We start from the raw sequence: 19598 nt of genomic DNA, 5'->3' as shown, positions 1-19598 counted from the left end.
GCTTTTGTTCTTCTATCTTATGCAAATCTTCTTCAAATTAGCTTCTGTTTCACGTTTTGCGTTTTCATTAAACTTCAGCTGTTCAGCATATCTTCAGCCGCTTTCAGCAAAATTATTCAGCAAAAAAAGCATTCACACTGCATTTTCGCAGGAAATGCAACTTCTCTAGTTGCCCACTGTTGTCTTTTATGATAGCCGATCACCCGGTGCACACAAGGCTGAGTCAAACCTGAACTCTTCACAGGAACGTTGTACGCTTCGTGGTATCAACTCAAAACTTTTCTTCAGAGAAAGTTTTGAGCTTCCCATGTGCTCTGTTTGTGTCTTCCTTGTAGTCACCGCGTCTCCTTCTCCCTTCTGTGCACTGGTTTCTGGTTTAAAAATCCTGTTCAAACTAACATTATTCTGTAATTTTTATTTATTTTTACTTGTTAAGGTTTACACATTCTTTTTCATGTACAGCTCTTTAGTGAAGACTTTGATTTTTTTTCTGATAAGCTAGACTTGACTTGTGTTGATGATCTGTATGATTTGTGCAGTAAAATAAAAATACCACAAATATGTCTTTTACCTAACAAATAAGTAGAGTGCATCCACTGTGACTTGTTTTAAGTTATTCTGTTTGAAGTTTAACAGAAAGCAGGGTAAAGTCCTCCTGGCTATGACCTGTGCATTTGAGAAACTTCACTTGCAGGTAAGTGACACTTTGTGCAGAAGGACTGTGGTGAACAATTCATCTGAAAAACAAAGTGATAGATCTTTTGGTTGGCCAAATACAAGTGTAGACTTAAACTTAGACGTAGATCTTTTCACCACAAACACTTTGTGCAGAAGGACTGTGGTGAACATTTCCTGTAAGTTTTTCTTACAGGAAATTAGGACAATTGGTATTTTATGAGACAAATCTTTTGGTTTGCACAAACAGAAGTGTAGACACGCACTGAGGTTTAGATCTTTTCACCACAAACTATATCTGCAAAAGCTAATGCACTTCATGGTCATTATCCTTACTGCTTGCTGCCGAAAACAATTATGGTTTCGTCCATGACTGTTTATATTTGTATGTAGCTTTTCAAAATATCTCAAGAACCACTGAATAGATTTCAATGAAACTCTCAGAAAGTAATCATTAGATGTACATCTACAACTGATCAACTTTAGAGCCAATGTAATTCAAGATGGCCACCACATCTACTGGACTTTATCAAACACAAAAATGGCTGTAACTCAGCCAGTGTGACAAATATTGAGCTAAAGTTTGGTTGTAGCTGAGAGTCATCCTCAACACATATACATCGAGTCACTGCTCTCAGAGTCACTGCAGTCATCCTTCAATGAGAGAGGTTCAATTCCACCAATATGCAGTCAAATGTCAAAGTGTCCCCAGGCAACACACTGAACCTCTCATTGCCTCTGATGTGTACCCCATCAGTGATTAGTCTCTTTAAAATGATTTAGAGTGTGTGTGGATTGGGCTGTAAAGCCCTTTGAGTAACCTGGTTGGGTAGAAAGCTGCTATATAAGTACAGTCCATTCATTTCAATACAAGCTCTAACAAGACTGCATGAAGTTGTGCATTGTGTCATTTACAAAGTTTAACTAAAATGGCTATAATTATTTTCCTTCTCATCATAAAATGATCTTAGTTTAAAACTCTGGCATGACAGATATGCATTCCTTCAAAAAATTATAGATCTGTAATGTTTGCTTGCTTGAAAGGGGATTGATATTACCAATGTTTATTTTTTAATTCTGAATCAGACAAAATCCCTGTTATTGAAAGTGTTTTGTCCCATTACATGTCTCACTTTCACTTCTGCTCCAGGTAACTTCAGGCTGAGGTCCACCTGTGAAACACTTTTTATTCCTTTTTTCTTCCTCCTGTAGACTTTTAAGCTTTTCTGAAACCTGCGTTTGCTCCAGTAACTCTTCAGATTATAATTTCAAAGTGGCAAAGCACACTCACATTACCTTTGTCTTTAAGGCTGCCTCCAAAAATAGAGTTAAGGGTGGAGCTAACTGAAGGTATTTTTAGCAACTCGCTTAAAAGCTCAGCACCTTTCCCTCGGTGTTCATTTCCACGAACATTGTTTAGTTTGTTCAAACACACCTGCAGCAACATTATGCAATTTGCTGTTCGACAGCTCACAGATGCAATGTGGCCGTAAAATCAAGTTTATCCAAGCTAAACAAATGATTTAGAAATACCTTTTGGGGAAAAACATAATCATTATAAGATGGGATACTTGTAAATAAAGTGCTCTGACATACATCCTTTTAAAAATAAATTGCGTAAACTTCCTGTCCCAGATAATATCTAAACTCTGGACACTCCCATTGCCTTTCTTTGTAAGAGCCAGGTTAAATTCCCAAGCAGATTAAGTTTTAGTCAAACAAGGAGGAGAGGGCTATGTTTTGCAGAAGTCTTGTAAATTTGTTGGAACTGAAAGACTGCGTGTAGTGAGGATAGGAAAAGAAGAAAACTGTGCATGTTACCTCACAGGAAAAAGCACAGATTCTGCTGTATGTTCCCCAATGAGACGCAGGTTCTGCAGCAGCTGGCTGTTCTAGGTAAGTTTCAGAAATTTACTGTAATGCTATGATGTGTCACTTTGTTTAGGTTGAGAAAAATCAGCTAACTTACTTTTATAAAGATTAAAAAGTGTCTAAATAAGTGTGTATGTGTGTTTCTTTTGTGCTTTTACAATATTGCAACATCCTGGGTTTCATGTATTCTGTGAAATGGCAGAACTCCAGTCGAACATTAGGACTTTGTTTTCACAGGCATGCAAAAGTGAAGTAGTGAATACTATTGCACATAAAGCAAAATGTCAATATAAAAAAAATATATACATGCAAAAAAAAAAAAACTATCCCGCCATGTTTTTTCCACATGGGCGGTTCCACTTTCACTTCACGCTCAGGTCCCAGAGGCCTGGGAGCTGGAGGGTTCTCTTCAGTGTCTTAGCTGTTCCTAGAACTGAGCTCTTCTGGACAAAGATCTGTGAGGTTGTTCCTGGGATCTGTTGGAGCCATTCTTGCATTTTGGGGGTCACAGCACCGAGTGCTCTGATGATCACTGGCATCACAGAGGCAATGACTTTCCACAACTTCTCTATTTCCTCTTTCAGCCCTTGGAGTTTGTCAAGCTTCTTGTGCTCCTTCTTCCTGATGTTACAGGACAAAATAAGGCGAGATGGGAGTTTATATATATATATAAATGGTTGTTTGTCTTGTTTGTCTCTTTGTGATGGACTTGTGACCTATCCAGTGTATCCCCCGCCTTTTGCACAGTGATGGCTGGAGATAGGCACCAGCTCCCCATGACCTGAAAAGGAGAAGTTGGTGAAGAAAATGGATGGATTGTACTGTATTGAATTGATCCAGTGACCAATATTCTAAAACTACCAGTAACATATTTCTTTTGGTCTCTTTTTATATCCCTCCCTCAGTGGTTTGCCATGGCTTAGCAGCAGGCCAGGTTACCTCACGTTACTTCTTCTTTCAAAGACCCATGATCTGGCTCGAAGCTCAGAGGTTTTGCCAAAGCCACTATGTGGACCTTGCTGTTCTGAGCACAGAAGAGGAATATTTTAACCTCCTTGATGCCATTCCTGCAACTAACAGCTTTTGGCTCGGACTGCAGCGGCAGGGCTTCAGCAGAGCCTGGAAGTGGGTCAGTGGGGAAGAGCTGAGTTACAAACATTGGTTCAAGATGAACAACGAAGGCCTCTGCGCGAGTTTGGAGGCCATGTTGGCGACAGAGGAGAAGCTGCTGGGTCGTCTCTGTGATGAGCTGCACATGATTGTCTGTCAGGGTAAGAATTCTTATTTATTTTGAAAGCTACAGAGTACACACTCAGAAAACATCCTGAACAACAAAACTTTAAAGCACTTTTAACAATGATATGATGACCAAATTGTCATCCGTCTTTTCCGACCTTAATAAGACTTCATCCCATCTTTATCGCCCGCTGCCGAATGGCAAAAGCAGACAGTGTTTTTGCTTGTGTCTGTCTTTTACCAAAATATCTCATAAATCACTGGATACGTTTGAATGAAACTTGCAAAAAGTAACCTTTGCATGTGCATTTTTTAAAGATTACCTAACTGACCTTAAATATACAAAAATGTCTATAACTCAGTCAGTTTTAGCAATGTTGAGCTAAGATTTGGTGTAGTAGTGGTTCAGGCTGATCTCCAGCACATATTTTGAACACCAACCATTTTGAGCACAAGATCTTTGTTCAAAATTTTGCCATTAGCTATTTGGAGTCAATGAAATCTAATAAAACTTTCAGGAATTAATCATTGGATGTGCCTCTGCAACTGATTCATTTTTGGAACCATCTCAATTGAAGGACACTGCCATGGTCAACTGATCTTAAAAACAAAAAACAAAAATGGATATAATTATAATTCAGTCAACTCTTTTCATTCTGGCAGGTCCTGTTTCCCCACAGTCAGTGACGGTGGACTCAGTGAGCAGCAGTCATGTGATCCTCCGCTGGAACATCTCCGCATTTATGCAGATGACGCCACACAGCTACAACATCACAATATGTCACTGTGATTGTAAAACCTTCTTCTATTACTATAACTCCAGCTCTTCCTTCATGAGCGTCAATATTTTCAACCTAACTGCAGCTACAGAGTACTTTATACAGATTTCTGCTGTCGTTGTTCCACTGAAGAGTGTGAGCAACGGAAAAACTATCCTTCAAGATAATCCTGCAATAGTACAAGTTAAAACAGGTAGGAAGCATGCAAATTTAATTTATGCAGTACAAACTTTGGTGCCAAGAGTAATTTGCATATCTCTAACATGTTTTAAAAAAAAAAATCATAACCCCTTAATGAAATCAGAATGTTTGCATGTGTATTTTCTTCTACACTGCAGACTCCAAGCCTCGAAAAATCATCTTGTTGAAGTTGCTCAGACTTGTGTTTTTGGCTCCTCCATTGTGGATTCTTTATCGTTTATTAAAAAAAGGCAAGTCTTTTTTCATTTGTCAGTAAATTAAAATGCTAGAATACAGCTGAAATAGTCTTACTAACATGCATCGTTATGTTTAATTTTTTTAGATGCCTTCACAGATGAGATTCAAGGCAGATTTTCAGCTCAGGATACAGCTGCTGACCTGTTCTGTTAGAAAACCAGATGATTTACTTAACATGGGGGCAAAAGATCATCAGAAAATCTTTCAGGTTGAGCTCTGGAGGACATAAAATGCTAATAATTCTAGGTATAACCACGTTTAAGAACATGTCAACCACTAGACCTTATTCTGTGACCTTATTCTTTGTTTAAAGCAGGACATTTCCTTGTTGAGGAAATTGCGAAACTTTCTTCCTGCGTTAGCATCAGTTTCATTCATTTCTATGGAGCCGTTAGCTTTGTCACTCATAAATTTGCCAAAAACTATTATTTAACTATTATAAGAAGTGGTTTGTTTTTATTTGTATATAAACTGTTTTCTAACATCTAGGACACTTTATGTAGTTTAAAATATTTTCTTTTTTGTTCAGCATTTTTCCATTAGGGAAGCATCTACAAAAGACTCTGCAGTGTAATTTAAAATGCCTTCTGAGGTGATTTATCAGTAATCCTCCATGTAAATAATAATTAATAGATATAGGATGTCACACTCGGAACAATCATTTCCAACATTGTTTTTCCCACAATGTAAGCTCATCAATGGGGAAAAAAATATGACTGAATTAGGACGAAAAGTCTAAATTTGTTGCTGGCAAATTTGAGAAAAGATTTGGGTTTGAGTGCTCAAACTTGTTTCTGAGGTTGTCCAATTCTGACTTTGAATCTCGTTTTATGTTGTGTTTTAGGTGTTTATTTAAATTCTGAAAATGTTACATGTGAAAGTGTGAAATACTCAGAGAATGACCCAACCAGTATATGGCATGAATGAGAATCAAACCCACCAGAGCCCAGCGCAGCCCCCAGGGACCCCAGCCAAACCGACATCCCCAGGAGCCATAGATAGGGGGGATTCAGGAGGGCCAATAATATGTGATGGAGTTCTGGTTGGAGTCACTTCTTTTGGTGAAAAATGTGGGGAAAAAAAATAAGACTGGTTTTTACTGTTTTCTCACAGAAGAACAGCTCAATTGGATCAAGAAGACAATGAAGATGGCTAAAATATACTGAAGCTGTTTCTTAGAATGATGCTAAACTTGTTTTTGCTTGCTGTTCTGCTTTGCTTTTGTCAATAAAAATGGCAGTACTGTATATTATTTTTGTCACTTTCTGGTTGAGTTTATCATTTAACACTGCTTAATTAGGGTTACAGTCCAACCATGATGCTGATAGATGAAATTTGTTGGCTGCCTTAGGGACTCAAACAATCAAAAACAAAACAGATGTATATATATATATGTTCTACTATTAAATGTTCCCACCTGAAATCTCTCAACAATAATGTGAGCTTCATACAACCAACAAAAAGACCCTCCTCTGCACAGCTGCTAAATAAAATGGTCTCGATCAGTTCTGGTAAATGTTACCACAATGTTCAGAAGGAGAGTTTGCATCAGATGTCATGTCATAAATGCATCCATTTTGCTGACACATACATTTCCATGGTCAGACCACATCCTGTGAGAAAAAACACATAAAAAGGTGAGCAATGAGGAGGGGATGCAGTCTCCACCAGATCAAAGACAGCGATAAGAAGAAATGTTCGCTCTGAGGGGCTTTGTTGCTTTCATCCTCTGTGCATTTCTACTTGTCAACTCAAGTGAGTACCCTTTTTAAGTGCAGTCATTTTAATTTATGATTATTGTTCTATTATTAATGATTGTTGTTCCTGATTTATTTACTTATTTGGATGTAAAAGTATTTGTATCACTTTTGTGTTAGGTCATGGATCTGAGATCATCAATGGGAAAGAAGTGCGGCCACACTCGCTGCCTTTCATGGCTCTGCTGGAGTCAGACCAATCAGCCTGTGGAGGGATTTTAATTCATCCACAATGGGTCCTGACTGCTGCACACTGCATTGAGTAAGATCTTTAACATCTTATTCATTAAGTTTGCATTTATTAAACAGTTTTCTAATTATTTTTATAGAAAACAATTTATTTGGTGTTACATTATTTGAGATTCTACCCTTGTCCTGCATATTACCACTCTTTTGTTCAGTTCAGACAATCTGGACTCTCTCAGAGCAGCACCAATGTTACTTTTGATTCCTGTGTATCTCTGTTGCAGTAATCAAACTTGACCGACATTACACACTTGAATAAACCTCATATTCTTTAAAAATAGGCATGTTTTCATCTCAGTTTATATTTGATTCACATAATAGAGATTTATTCAGACAGCAAAGTCTTTGGTACTGTATGTCGAAGCACATGATGTTATCTGCTAAAAAAGAAAACAGGTGACTAACAACTTGCTGCAAGAAACAAGAAAATAAGTCATGATGCATCAGACAAGATTTGTTTTCTGACAATCATGAACTTTAAGTTTGAGGTTGCAGTAGTGCAACATAATCTAACAAACAGAAGTGCATAAAAAGATTCATACTGTGAATAAAGACATTTTAATATGATAAAGACCATAACTTATCGTTCTCAAAATGAAATTATTCTCTGCAGGACTGAAGATATCCACCATTTTACATCTAAAAACTACTCTTTCAGCAGCTACCTGACAGTCATGGAAGCTTTTTTATTTGTTGCAAACCCTCTGAAAATAAACATGAAAGATAATAAAATCAACAATAAAAGAAGCAGCCAGATTCTCCTGATAATCAGCCACATATCAGTCTGAATATCTTCTGTTTTATTAATCTGGTTAAATTTACTTTCTTAAAGTCATTTTTGTACAGTTTACTTTGTCAACTTTCACGTAAGTTTAACACTACCTGTTTTGTTTGTTTATTTGTTTTGTTTTTGATTCATTTTTTTCTCTTGCAGTATGAAGACTGTGCAGCTCGGGGTGCACTCTATCAAAAATATGGAACAAGAAAAAAAATACAGGCAGGTCCTGAATGTGGAGAGTCGCTTTAAACATCCTAAGTATGACAGTTGTACATTTGAAAACGACCTCAGGTTGCTCAAGGTAAGGCAGCAAACAGCAGCAGGTAGTTGATCTCTTGGTAAAAGAAAACAAATAATTAAAAACCTAGCAATCCTTGAAGCAATATAAATCGCCCACCTCCTTTTCTGCCAGAGATTTAAACTAAGATCATCTTGACTTTAAATGTTAATTACTTGTAAATGTACAGCCAGTGATTAGTTTCTGAGAGTTCCACTAACAAATGTGCAGTGGCTCATGAGATATTTTGCTAACAGACAGGCAGGGTTGATGACAAAAGGTAATGGTAAAGTTTTTTAAGCAAAAATGTTGAGAGGTCAGGGTAGGTGTTGTAAAAGACCCTCATCTTCGACTACACACACACACACACACACACCCTATCATTATTGTCTTTATTGTCTCAGAGCAGATTTAAACATTCACACTCTTAAATATGCAGTGATTCGTTTCTCCATATTGTGTCTGATCTAATTTTCCATTTTTAAACAGCAGATTTAATTTTGCCAAAAACAGTCAGTGTCTATAGTGAATATAGTAAATACAGATATTCATTTAATGTATTTATTTATTTATTTATTTTCAGCTTGAAAAGCCAGCAAAGCTGAACAATTGGGTCAATGTTCTCAAACTGAAAAATATCAAAGAACCAGCAGCTGGATCCATATGTCTGGTGGCTGGATGGGGAACAACAAACTACAAGATTAAGGAAATGTCCGATGTTCTGATGTCCGTTAACGTGACTGTGATCGACAGAAAGAAGTGCAAGTCTCGTGAATATTATGGCTATAAAGGCTCAAGATTTGTTATCTCTTATAACATGATCTGTGCTGGTTCAGATGGCAAAAAGGAAGCAGATACCTGCCAGGTAAGTGGGACTAACAGCTTTTAATGTTAATGTTAAATGAAATGATTGTCTGAAAAATGACCAATGTGTGTGTGTTTTCTTTATCTCTAGGGGGATTCAGGAGGGCCAATAATATGTAATGAAGGTCTGGTTGGAGTCACTTCTTTTGGTGAAAAATGTGGACTAAAATACAGGCCTGGGGTGTACGCTTTTCTCACCAAAAAACAGCTTAATTGGATCAAGGAGACAATGAAGATGGCTGAAATATAATGAAGCTGTTTCTCAGAATGATGCTAAACTCTTTTCTCTTTGCTTGCTGTTCTGCTTTTCTTTTATCAATAAATATGGCATTACTGTATATTATTTTTGTCACTTTCTGGTTGAGTTTATATAATGTGAGTTTAGTGAGTTTTTGTAATGTGAGTTTATGAAAAAATACTTCTTGATTAGGGTTACAGTCCAACCATGATGTTAAATGAAGACATTCGTTGGCTGCCTTAGGGACTCAAACTAGACTCCACTGTTATTCATTAATTTATGTATTAACCTTCATTTAACCAGGTAAGTCCAATTGAGATCACAGATCTCTTTTTTAAGGGACGCCTGGGCCTGACGGCACCCTAACATGCATGTTTTTTGCCTGTGGGAGGAAACTGGAGCACCCAGAGTAAACCCATGCAAACACGAGGAGAACATGCAAACTCCACAAAGAAAGACACCGGGGCCAACCCGGGGCTTGCTGTGAGGCAACAGTGTTAACTACTAAGCTGTCATGCTGTTTTCATGACACCTCTACTAAACTGATTTAGCAAAAATCTGCAGTATGCAAATATTTCAGAAAATGATGAATTGATTTGAAAAAATAAAAGCACTGTATTGTGTGCATGCAGTACATATAACCACTAAAATGGTGTTTGCCATTTTAGGGGAAAAAGGATTTCTAAAAACAAAACAAACACAAAACAGATATATATATGTTCTACTATTAAATGTTCCCACCTGAAATCTCTCAACAATAATGTGAGCTTCATACAACCAACAAAAAGACCCTCCTCTGCACAGCTGCTAAATAAAATGGTCTCGATCAGTTCTGGTAAATGTTACCACAATGTTCAGAAGGAGAGTTTGCATCAGATGTCATGTCATAAATGCATCCATTTTGCTGACACATACATTTCCATGGTCAGACCACATCCTGTGAGAAAAAACACATAAAAAGGTGAGCAATGAGGAGGGGATGCAGTCTCCACCAGATCAAAGACAGCGATAAGAAGAAATGTTCGCTCTGAGGGGCTTTGTTGCTTTCATCCTCTGTGCATTTCTACTTGTCAACTCAAGTGAGTACCCTTTTTAAGTGCAGTCATTTTAATTTATGATTATTGTTCTATTAATAATGATTGTTGTTCCTGATTTATTTACTTATTTGGATGTAAAAGTATTTGTATCACTTTTGTGTTAGGTCATGGATCTGAGATCATCAATGGGAAAGAAGTGCGGCCACACTCGCTGCCTTTCATGGCTCTGCTGGAGACAAACGAACCAGAATGTGGAGGGATTTTAATTCATCCACAATGGGTCCTGACTGCTGCACACTGCACTGAGTAAGAACTTTAACATCTCAGGCATTAAGTCTGCATTTACATAGCAATTTTCTAATCATGCTGATGTTGATTTATTTGATTCTGTGGGATTTTTGCATTATCTTGAACATCATTACTCTTTCCCTGCACTGTCTAAAAAATTAAATGATTTTTGAGATGTGTTCAAGATTGCCATTGTAAAATGAGAAGAACCCATTTAAAACTCTCCTTTTTCTTCCTCTTTTACACACATCAGGTATTTTCATTTCAGGATTTCAGCTTAGACAAGTGGATAGCTGCACGTTGTTGGCAAACATTTTAAGAATGAGAAATTTATAATTGATTCACAAGATTTTCTTAAGATGACACACAATAAGACAGCTTTAATGAAGCTCTCAGTCTTTGGTAAAAGTTGACTCACAGCCACACAGAGTTTGAGTTTAGGCAACATGACAGCTAACGTGAAGCACAGCGAGACGGTTCAAAACTGCATGACAGCAAAAGGTCAGTTATGACTGAACACATGATGCTGTCTTCCAATAAAAGAAAAGAAGAGGTAACTGAAACTAAATAATACTTGCTTGAAGAAACCACAGAAACCTCAGGGCTTCAGACATTTTTACTGAGACGTTTGTATTTAAAGTTTAAGTTTCAGTTCACAGTTGTGCAACATCTTTTAACCCTCCTGAAGCCCTCAAAACAGAGCTAGAGAGAGGAAGAGAAGCCCTTGTTACTTCAGTTCTATATGGCCATGGGAGGGATAAAGATTTTTAATTAAGTTGTGCTTAAAAACAGATTCTGCCATCAGGTGTTGTAATGCAGGGTTTCACATTCAAAAATCACAAGAAAAATTTTTTTTTGTAAAACTGAAATCATCCAGTTTTTTCCATCAGGCAAAACCAAATGCAAATGGTGACAAGAAGTTTATCTATTATCAAAATAATATGTCAGATAGAAACTGGTAATATATAAATAAAATCTGATGATATTACTATAATAAATTATGTTTAATATTCTGCTTTGTTCTGTTTACAGTTTAAAATAAATAACTTCTTTTGAGAAAATTAGTTCAAACCATGTCATTATTTTGCACAATCTAACCAATATTAATACCACACTGTGTTTCTGATCTTGCAGTATTAAAACTGTGCAGCTGGGGGTGCACTCCATTAAAGAAAAGAAAAAAGAAAACCAATACAGGCAGGTCCGAAAGGTGAAGAAACTACTTCCTCATCCCTGCTATGACAACGATGAAAAGGTCAATGACCTCATGTTGCTCAAGGTAAGGTGACATTATAAGAAAAGGAGGCAAAATAAAACATAATTCTAGTGTGAATTAGAAAATACTCAATATATTTTAAGGAAACATGTTGAGAAAAATGAAACAAAAAATAATTTAAAAAAGATTTCAGCCTTTTCAACTCTACTCCTGATACTTCATTTTTCCTTTTACATCTTAAATTTTGGTTCCACAGTGTTTGCTGTGTGTAGCTCTAACTTATAACATGTTTCCCAGCTGTAATTTGCTCAAACAAACATCACACTGTTTCCCATTCTGCTGTGATCTGCGCAGGTTTATTGTGCATGATGCATATTTATCGACTATTTTCAAAAAGCTGGATTTATTTTGCCATGAACAGTCAAACCATTTATAGTATTGTTTTTTGTTTTTCTTCTTTTAATTGTAATTTCAGCTCGATAAACCGGCAAAGCAAACTAAGTGGGTCAGTATTCTCAAGCTGAATAATAATATCAAAGAACCAGCAGCTGGATCCATCTGTCTGGTGGCTGGATGGGGGAAAACAAACAACTTGCAAAAAAACATGTCTGATGTCCTGATGTCCGTCAACGTGACTGTGATCGACAGAATAAAGTGCAACTCTCCTGAATATTATAACTTCAACCCGGTTATCTCTAAGAGCATGATCTGTGCTGGTTCAGATGGTAAAAATGTTGCAGATACATGCAAGGTAAGTGAGACTAACAACCTTTTATCTTAATGTTAAATGAAATGATTGCCTGAAAATGACCAACATGTGTTTTTATCTCTAGGGGGATTCAGGAGGGCCAATAATATGTAACAGAGTTCTGGTTGGAGTCACTTCTTTTGGGGTAAGGTGTGGAATAAAAACCAAGCCTGGGGTGTACTCTTTTCTCACAGAAAAACAGCTCAACTGGATCAAGAAGACAATGAAGAAGGCTGAAATATAATGAACTCTTTGTGATTTTATTTTTTGAATAAAGCTATTTAACTCTTTGAACCATGTTTATTGTGGTGCTGCTTTTTTTTTATCTTTATTTTGTTATTAAAGTAGATCTTGACAGAAAGTGGATCCAGATAGGTAAAAACATTAAATATAATTCATTACAGTCACTAACTTTGTAAGAAAAAGCAGCTGTCAATATTCACAACCCCATTTCCCAAAAAAGTTGGGACATAATGTAAAATGTAAATATAAACAGAATGCAATCATTTGCAAATCTCAACGACTCATATTTTATTAACTATGAGACACTGTATGTCAAGTTATTTCTCCACAGGATCCAGGTAACTTGAAAACCCAAGGACAAACAGACGCAAGTCTTGACTCAGCTTGAAACTTTTTATTTATTTTTATCTTCTTTGAAGCGACAGGTCAAAAACCTTTGAAGATCGAAACAAAAAATTAAACAATTTCATTTCTAATTTAAAGTTAAATAATATTCACTTTTAATTCACTTTAAGTCTTTTACATTTTTAACTATTTTGTACTGTGTACTTGCATCATTGTAACTGTAAATATTGTATATTCTAAACAATGTATTTTAAGTGCTTTTAAACATCCTAAATCATTTAAATAATCTAATCAATGTACATTTTTAAAGCATAATTATCTTTACATTTTTCACATAATTAAATTACTTTTAATCAATGAATTGCTTTTAAATCTCAGTCATCCCCAAACATACACCAACCAATATATTTCATCTTTTAATTTACTCAGTATAAAGGCTTGACATGGTCAATCTAAGCCCACAAATGTTCAATTTCATCATTACAGACAACTTTTTAAACTATTTTAAACACATGATTTAGGAAAATATTCAACCAAAATTCATTCTAGAAAAGGGATAAATTACTATTAGTATTTAACATTGATAAAGTCATCTTTAATTTATCTTTTAATGAACAACAAACTTGAGATATTTTAACTACTTCAACAACAATCCTATAGTGTCACTTCAATGATCTACACTGTTTGCTTTGACAACATGATTGACCAGCTTTCCTCCTTAAATTCACTTTAATTAAACCAAATTTTGGTATCTTAGCTTAACTATAACCTAAACTTATACATACTTACTTTACTACTCACTTAACTATGTCTTTTAACATTCTTTTTTAACAGATTTGACTCACCAGTGGCCTGTCTGTGTCCATTCTATCCTGCTGGTTGTTTGTTTGACTCCACACCTGTGTCATTAGTACAGGTGGAGGTGGAGCATTTACCTGGCCTTGTCTAGATTTAGCACCATCTGGTGGTCACATTGAAAATGGGTCAAGTTGAGAGAGAGAGAGATGGAGATATGACGGATTAGAGAAAGGAGAGAGGAAAGAAATGACTGGTAGTGGCACTGGGTCTCAAGTTAACTTAACACTGTAAACACATCAAATGTTGAACAGTACAATGTCTACTTAAGTGTTTAAGCAGAAATGCTGCTGTCTTTTCTTGACCAAAGCTCATTTAAAATCTACTGCGGCAACATGGAAAACTTCTCTGTGGTCAGAAGAATCCATCCATCCATTCATCCACCCTGGACAGATCTCAAGTCCATCACAGAGACACATAGAGACAAACGAGACAAACAACCATTCATGCTCTCACTCACACCTAGGGACAATTTTAGAGTTACCAATTAACCTGAAATGCATGTTTTTGGTCTGTGGGAAGAAACCAGAGTACCTGGAGTAAACCCACGTGAGCACAGGGAGAACATGTACACAGTCAGAACAATCAAAGTTTTCAATAATATTTCAAAACCATGTGCTTCCCTTCCTCCATGCTAATAAGGACAAGGACCTTTCGACTGTTATCAGTATGGGGTGCATTAGTACCTGTGACATGAACAGCTTACACATCCTGAATGGCTACAAAAACTCCCAGAAAAGTATGTACATGTTTTAGAACAATGTGTGCTCCAATCCAGAAAAAAGATCCAGGACTGTTTGAGTCAAAGAAGAATGGGACGCCGTCCCCTCCAAAACCTCCAGCAGCTGGTCTCCTCAGTTCATTGATGTTTACAGCCTGTTGTTCAAAGAAGAGGGGATACTTCACAGTGGGAAACATGAAATCTTTTGAAAAACCTTCATGAAGCCTTGAGAACTACTGATCAAGACAGTTTTAAAAACTACTTAAGAAACTTTGGCTTCTTGGAAGTAAAGTTTTAAGATGTGAGGCATGTCTCGAGCCTTTTGCACAGTACTGGATTGTATGTTTTTTTGTGTACTTCAGGTCTCCAGAACACTGAGTTTATACAGAAAAACACAAAACACAAATCTGTATGACTGTAGTCAATGTGTGGCACTGACAGTTACCTCATTTTATCACTAGATGGTGCCCTGCACTACAGGTACACCATCATCTGTTGAAGACAAATGAAAAACAAGCTGCGTGAGAACGTAGAGTTCAGATATTAAGCAAAATGAAACAGTTTTTCTGTATTTTCATCCACGCATGAACAATGTTTCACTTTTATAAACTGAATAAAACTAATTACAAAAACTAAAGCAGCCAACAAGCAAGCTCAAGAATTAATCCTATACTGTAAAATTGTACATTTAATTAAAAATAATTCAGCAGCTTTCCTGTAAAAAAAAACAGCATTTTGTAATACAAATTTGCTGATATTAGTACTTTTTTTTTCATACCAAAAGGTTGCTTTGTAGTCTGGCAGTTGTTTTTGAATTTAGAAAATAAAGATAAAAATAAATAGAATTTCAACTTTTTCTTCAGGATATTACCTTTTTACAAACACAGTTTCCTCCCTTCACTTTCACGTCACATTTTACCTACTTATTACACACTTTAACTCTGGCGTGTGGTGCAACTACAGGAAGAGATTGTCATGCACACATTCAGAAGATAAAGGTCTAGTGCCACATAAAAACCTTAGTAAAGAAATGAGTTATGGGCGCAGTAATTACTTATTGATTTACAGTGTTTCGATGCAACTTGGATTCAAGTCAGATCAAACATTTAAACAACAGAGAACACACCTTCCTCTGGGCTGACAAGGTCTAAACTAGGCATTGTGTAATTTAAAAATGTACAATTTATATTACAAAATCCACCATTACGAAAAGAAAACACTACCAAGCTTACATTTAAATTTACTTTTCAAAAAAACAAAACAAACGGACCTATTTCTCGTTATCATTTATAACCACTTGTATCCATGTAGATTGTTTTTGAAAGAGAGATCCATCCAACAATTTTAATTTTGTTCTAAATTATTAAAAGGTTATGTTTTAGCTGACTTTACCTTCTAATAAACCGTACCAACAAATGGTTTTGCTTGGCAACCACAGTAATTTAATAAAAACAAGAATCCATGTAGGACTTTAAAAACAAAAAGCAAAGGAAGACTTTAGCTGGCAACTAGCCGGTTGACTTGTCAACGTGAAGGGGGAAAAAAACACTACCACACCCATGAAATTCCAGCAGTGTCCTTTATTATCTGAGCTCCTGGTGAATTATCACTGACCAGCTATGTCCTTGTGTGTTTACGCCGTCTCCATGGTCACCCACAAAGGCTCCCGGGCCCACCTCAGTGCCGCTGAAACTTCCGACGCTCGCCACGCCTACATCACCTTCAGCTGTGAGATGGATGAATGCACAAGTGTTTAGGAAGGTTGCTGGCATGTTTAAATTGACACTTTTACTATAGAGGCTTGTCTCTTTCTCTCTCTGTCACACACACACACACAAAGGTGAGCCTTTGCCCAGATTTGCATCACCTGCGTGTGTTAAATGCCCACCTTGCCTCACCTTTTCACTAGTGACGCAGCACAACACAAACACAGCTTGAACACCTTGCATCATAAAGGACAAAGGTAACAGGAAGTATATATATTTGGGTAGGTGAGTCAGAGTCCTTCCTGTTAAAGTGCAAATACATAATCTGACTAATAACAATATGATTAAACAACCAGAAATTTTGCAACATAGGGTTTCTCAATGAGGGGCTTCAAATTTGAAGTTTTTTAAAGACAGAAAGTGATGAGAAGAAGTTTAATACCACTGTGATTGCCATTATATAAAACTGCTAAAACAATTACAGCATGCAGCACTTCATTAATGAATGAAATCTGGTTTTGTTTGTCCCCTCAAAATCTTTTACTTACAATAACCAGAAAACAAAGCAGAAGAAAACTGTTAGCAAAGATCAGGTAAAAACTAATGAACAGATTTGGATGAAATTTTCAGGAAATGTTGAGGTTGTCACAAAAAACAATGGATTAAATTTTGGTTTTGATCCAGATTATGATTATGATTGTTATTATCATGATTGCACTATTTTTTAATGATGCTTTAGCCTTGGTGGAGGTTTGTGCTTTCTGAGTTCTCCTAGTTTACTATATTTACTGTAGGAATTTTAATATCCTTTTACTTTTTAAAATTTCCTATCTGTATATTGGTATGTTGTTCTCATAGTCCTGAATGGTTGCATTTATCATTCAGATGGTTTGCATCAAAGCCAAATTTCCCTGATGGGACAATAACATCTATTCTTGTCACAGTTTGGGGGTTCTTGGAGTTAGTTTTTGTGTTGTCCTTTTTTGAGTCACCTTGCTTAGTGCCAAAAAATGTCCTAAATCTGATTTCAGGACATTTTACAGAAACTTTAAGCAATCTTTGAGACCCTCCCATGTTTCCTGTGTGGGTTAACTTGTCCCTGTGGCTGTCTGTAATCCCAGATAAATGAGCTCTGATAACATCTAACTCTAATTACTTCGAAGATGAGTCGATAGTTTTTCTGCTTCTCGGCTTTCTGTTTGGGCTTGTGGGTTTGGCACTGATAAGATGCCTCTCTGATGAATCCGAGGTGACAAAAGCTCCCAAACATCTTAGAAATCTGCATAGAAATTTACCTGACAGCATTTTTTGGAGGAAAAAGAAAATTAAACAAATCTTTCAGGTCTGGTATCTGAGTGACTAAATGTTTTGTTTTTTTTTTTAAATAAAATGAACCTATTGATTTTTTTTACATTAAGCTCAACTAGTACTGATCTTCTTGTGGTTATAACTCTGAATTTGAATTAAACCACAGTTTATCGATAAAACTGTGAAACATGAACAGGATGAAAGAGAAAGATTGATTCATTTTCTTCATGACTTTGAATGTTTTGTTTTAAAGACATTTATCAGACTTTGATTACAGATAGAAAACAATAAAAAAGTAAAACATTTTTTGGATATTTGAGCCTTAAAAATAACATCAGATTCAATGAGGAAATCCTTTAGCTTGGGATTTTGGTGTTTTTGAAACAGGTTGCATGATGCAACCACAATGCTTTGGCCTTACAGCCAACAATTAGCTGGAAAATATTTGTAATATTAATCATTCTTAATTCATTATTCATAAGTGAAAGCTTTGTAAACTGCTTGAAAAATGTTTACAATAAAAGGGTCATAAATTAATGCCTTCATTTTGGATTTAATAATTCTATGTGGGCGTATCACAGGTTTTTAAAGGTCCTGCAAATAAACCTTTTACTAAAAAAAACATATTGTTAATTTAGAAAGACTTGCCTGTTTTCCCTTTTTTTTTAAATCTCACAAAATAAAATAGTACATGTTTTATAAATTAACAATGTGACCTGTTTGCACTGAATTTATCCAAAGTCACAGCAAAACAGCCCTGAGAAATGTTCCTATGGTCCTATAAATCAAGTAAATCATGATTAGCTGTTGTATTTTATATTTACCTGATAAACACAATAAATATGAAAGTAAAGTTTTTTTGCCAGATGACATTTACCTATACATGCGGTCTATATAAACATAGATAAAACCAATAAGTTACAAAACTGAAATGATTTTCTTTGGACTGAAGCACATCATGGAAACTACATCTGCTCTGAATGGCATCACCTTGGACTTCAGGACAACTAAAATTCAACTCAATAATTTCCTAATTTGCAAATCTCCCTTTATTTTTTTCTCCTAATCTTTTAGCATGACTCAGAAACAGGAACAGATTCAAAAAGACTGCATTTTGGGTGTTATCTGCGCTTCCTGTGTCAGAGTCATTTTCACAAAGCAAATAATGTTAATTATTTACTGGTGCAAACACGCCTATCAAGTTCAGCCGGTGTGAGCAATTTGAGCTCTTTTGGCGTCAGAACACAGCAGATCTGTCAGCTTTGCTGCACAACCTAAATATAACCATCTGTCACAAACACATCTGCAAACAAAAGTGTCAGAAAGAAGAAAGAGAAGAACGTGATCTCAAAAATCACAGTGAGCTCCAGGTTTTAACAGATCCTTAAAACTACATGAACACTCACACACACACACACACACACACACACACACACACACACACACCTTTGTGCACCAACTCAAACAGCCCTGATGGTTGAAGGTCATACAAACAGGTTACTATTACAACAATGTGGTCTGCCTACTCTAATCCTAGATTCAGATTCAGTCTTGATTCATTAAAATAATTCATGCAATTGGGATTTTCATCCTGAGATATCGTTATTGCAGAGCAAATCTTTTCTGGCACATGTAGGCAGCCATCTTCTCTCTATGGCAGGGGTGGGCAACCCTGGTCCTCGAGGGCCACTATCCTGCATGTTTTCCTTGTTTCCCTGCTCCGACACACCTGATTCAGTGGTTTAACTACCTCTTTATGTTCTGCAGAAGCCTGTTAATGACACACTGATTCAAATCAGGTGTGTTGGAGCAGAGAAACAAGTAAAACATGCAGGATAGTGGCCCTCGAGGACCAGGATTGGCCACCCCTGCTCTATGGTATGCCTGAGATGCCCCAACAAGACAAAAAAAAAAAAAAAAAAGAAAACTACACGAACAACATACGTATGACTGGATCACACTCAGGGTGGC

The 19598-nt window shown here is 36.4% G+C and overlaps 3 protein-coding genes across 4 annotated transcripts in view; all 3 read left to right on the top strand.

Moving 5' to 3' along the window:
* Window positions 1-9265, top strand: part of LOC108233661 (granzyme K-like) — a 24662-nt gene extending 15397 nt beyond the window's left edge. The window contains exons 1-5 of one of the 2 annotated variants that reach the window (XM_017412257.3): window positions 6474-6755; window positions 6878-7019; window positions 7938-8082; window positions 8642-8923; window positions 9014-9265. In XM_017412257.3, coding sequence (XP_017267746.1) covers window positions 6695-6755; window positions 6878-7019; window positions 7938-8082; window positions 8642-8923; window positions 9014-9172 — 789 coding nt within the window. In that variant the 5' untranslated portion in view covers window positions 6474-6694 and the 3' untranslated portion in view covers window positions 9173-9265. Of the gene's footprint in view, window positions 1-6473; window positions 6756-6877; window positions 7020-7937; window positions 8083-8641; window positions 8924-9013 lie in introns of those variants that run through there. The other variant, XM_037976301.1, reaches the window with a different exon arrangement.
* On the top strand, window positions 2367-6339 carry LOC112450392. Its single transcript, XM_025005134.2, has 5 exons — window positions 2367-2571; window positions 3453-3818; window positions 4447-4755; window positions 4901-4993; window positions 5086-6339. Exons 1-5 carry the CDS (start codon window positions 2490-2492, stop codon window positions 5151-5153), a joined length of 918 nt encoding a protein of 305 aa, XP_024860902.1. The 5' UTR covers window positions 2367-2489; the 3' UTR covers window positions 5154-6339.
* Window positions 9266-9959: 694 nt separating the features above from the next.
* LOC108233663 (granzyme A-like) lies at window positions 9960-12736 on the top strand. Its single transcript, XM_017412259.2, has 5 exons — window positions 9960-10239; window positions 10362-10503; window positions 11620-11764; window positions 12177-12452; window positions 12535-12736. The coding sequence occupies exons 1-5, from the start codon at window positions 10179-10181 to the stop codon at window positions 12691-12693; spliced, it is 783 nt and encodes a 260-aa protein (XP_017267748.1). The 5' UTR covers window positions 9960-10178; the 3' UTR covers window positions 12694-12736.
* The last annotated feature ends 6862 nt before the right edge of the window (window positions 12737-19598 follow it).

This window comes from Kryptolebias marmoratus, linkage group LG1 (genome assembly GCF_001649575.2).
Source record: "Kryptolebias marmoratus isolate JLee-2015 linkage group LG1, ASM164957v2, whole genome shotgun sequence".
Taxonomy (NCBI): Eukaryota; Metazoa; Chordata; class Actinopteri; order Cyprinodontiformes; family Rivulidae; genus Kryptolebias; species Kryptolebias marmoratus.
This window is presented reverse-complemented; position numbering and strand designations above follow the sequence as displayed.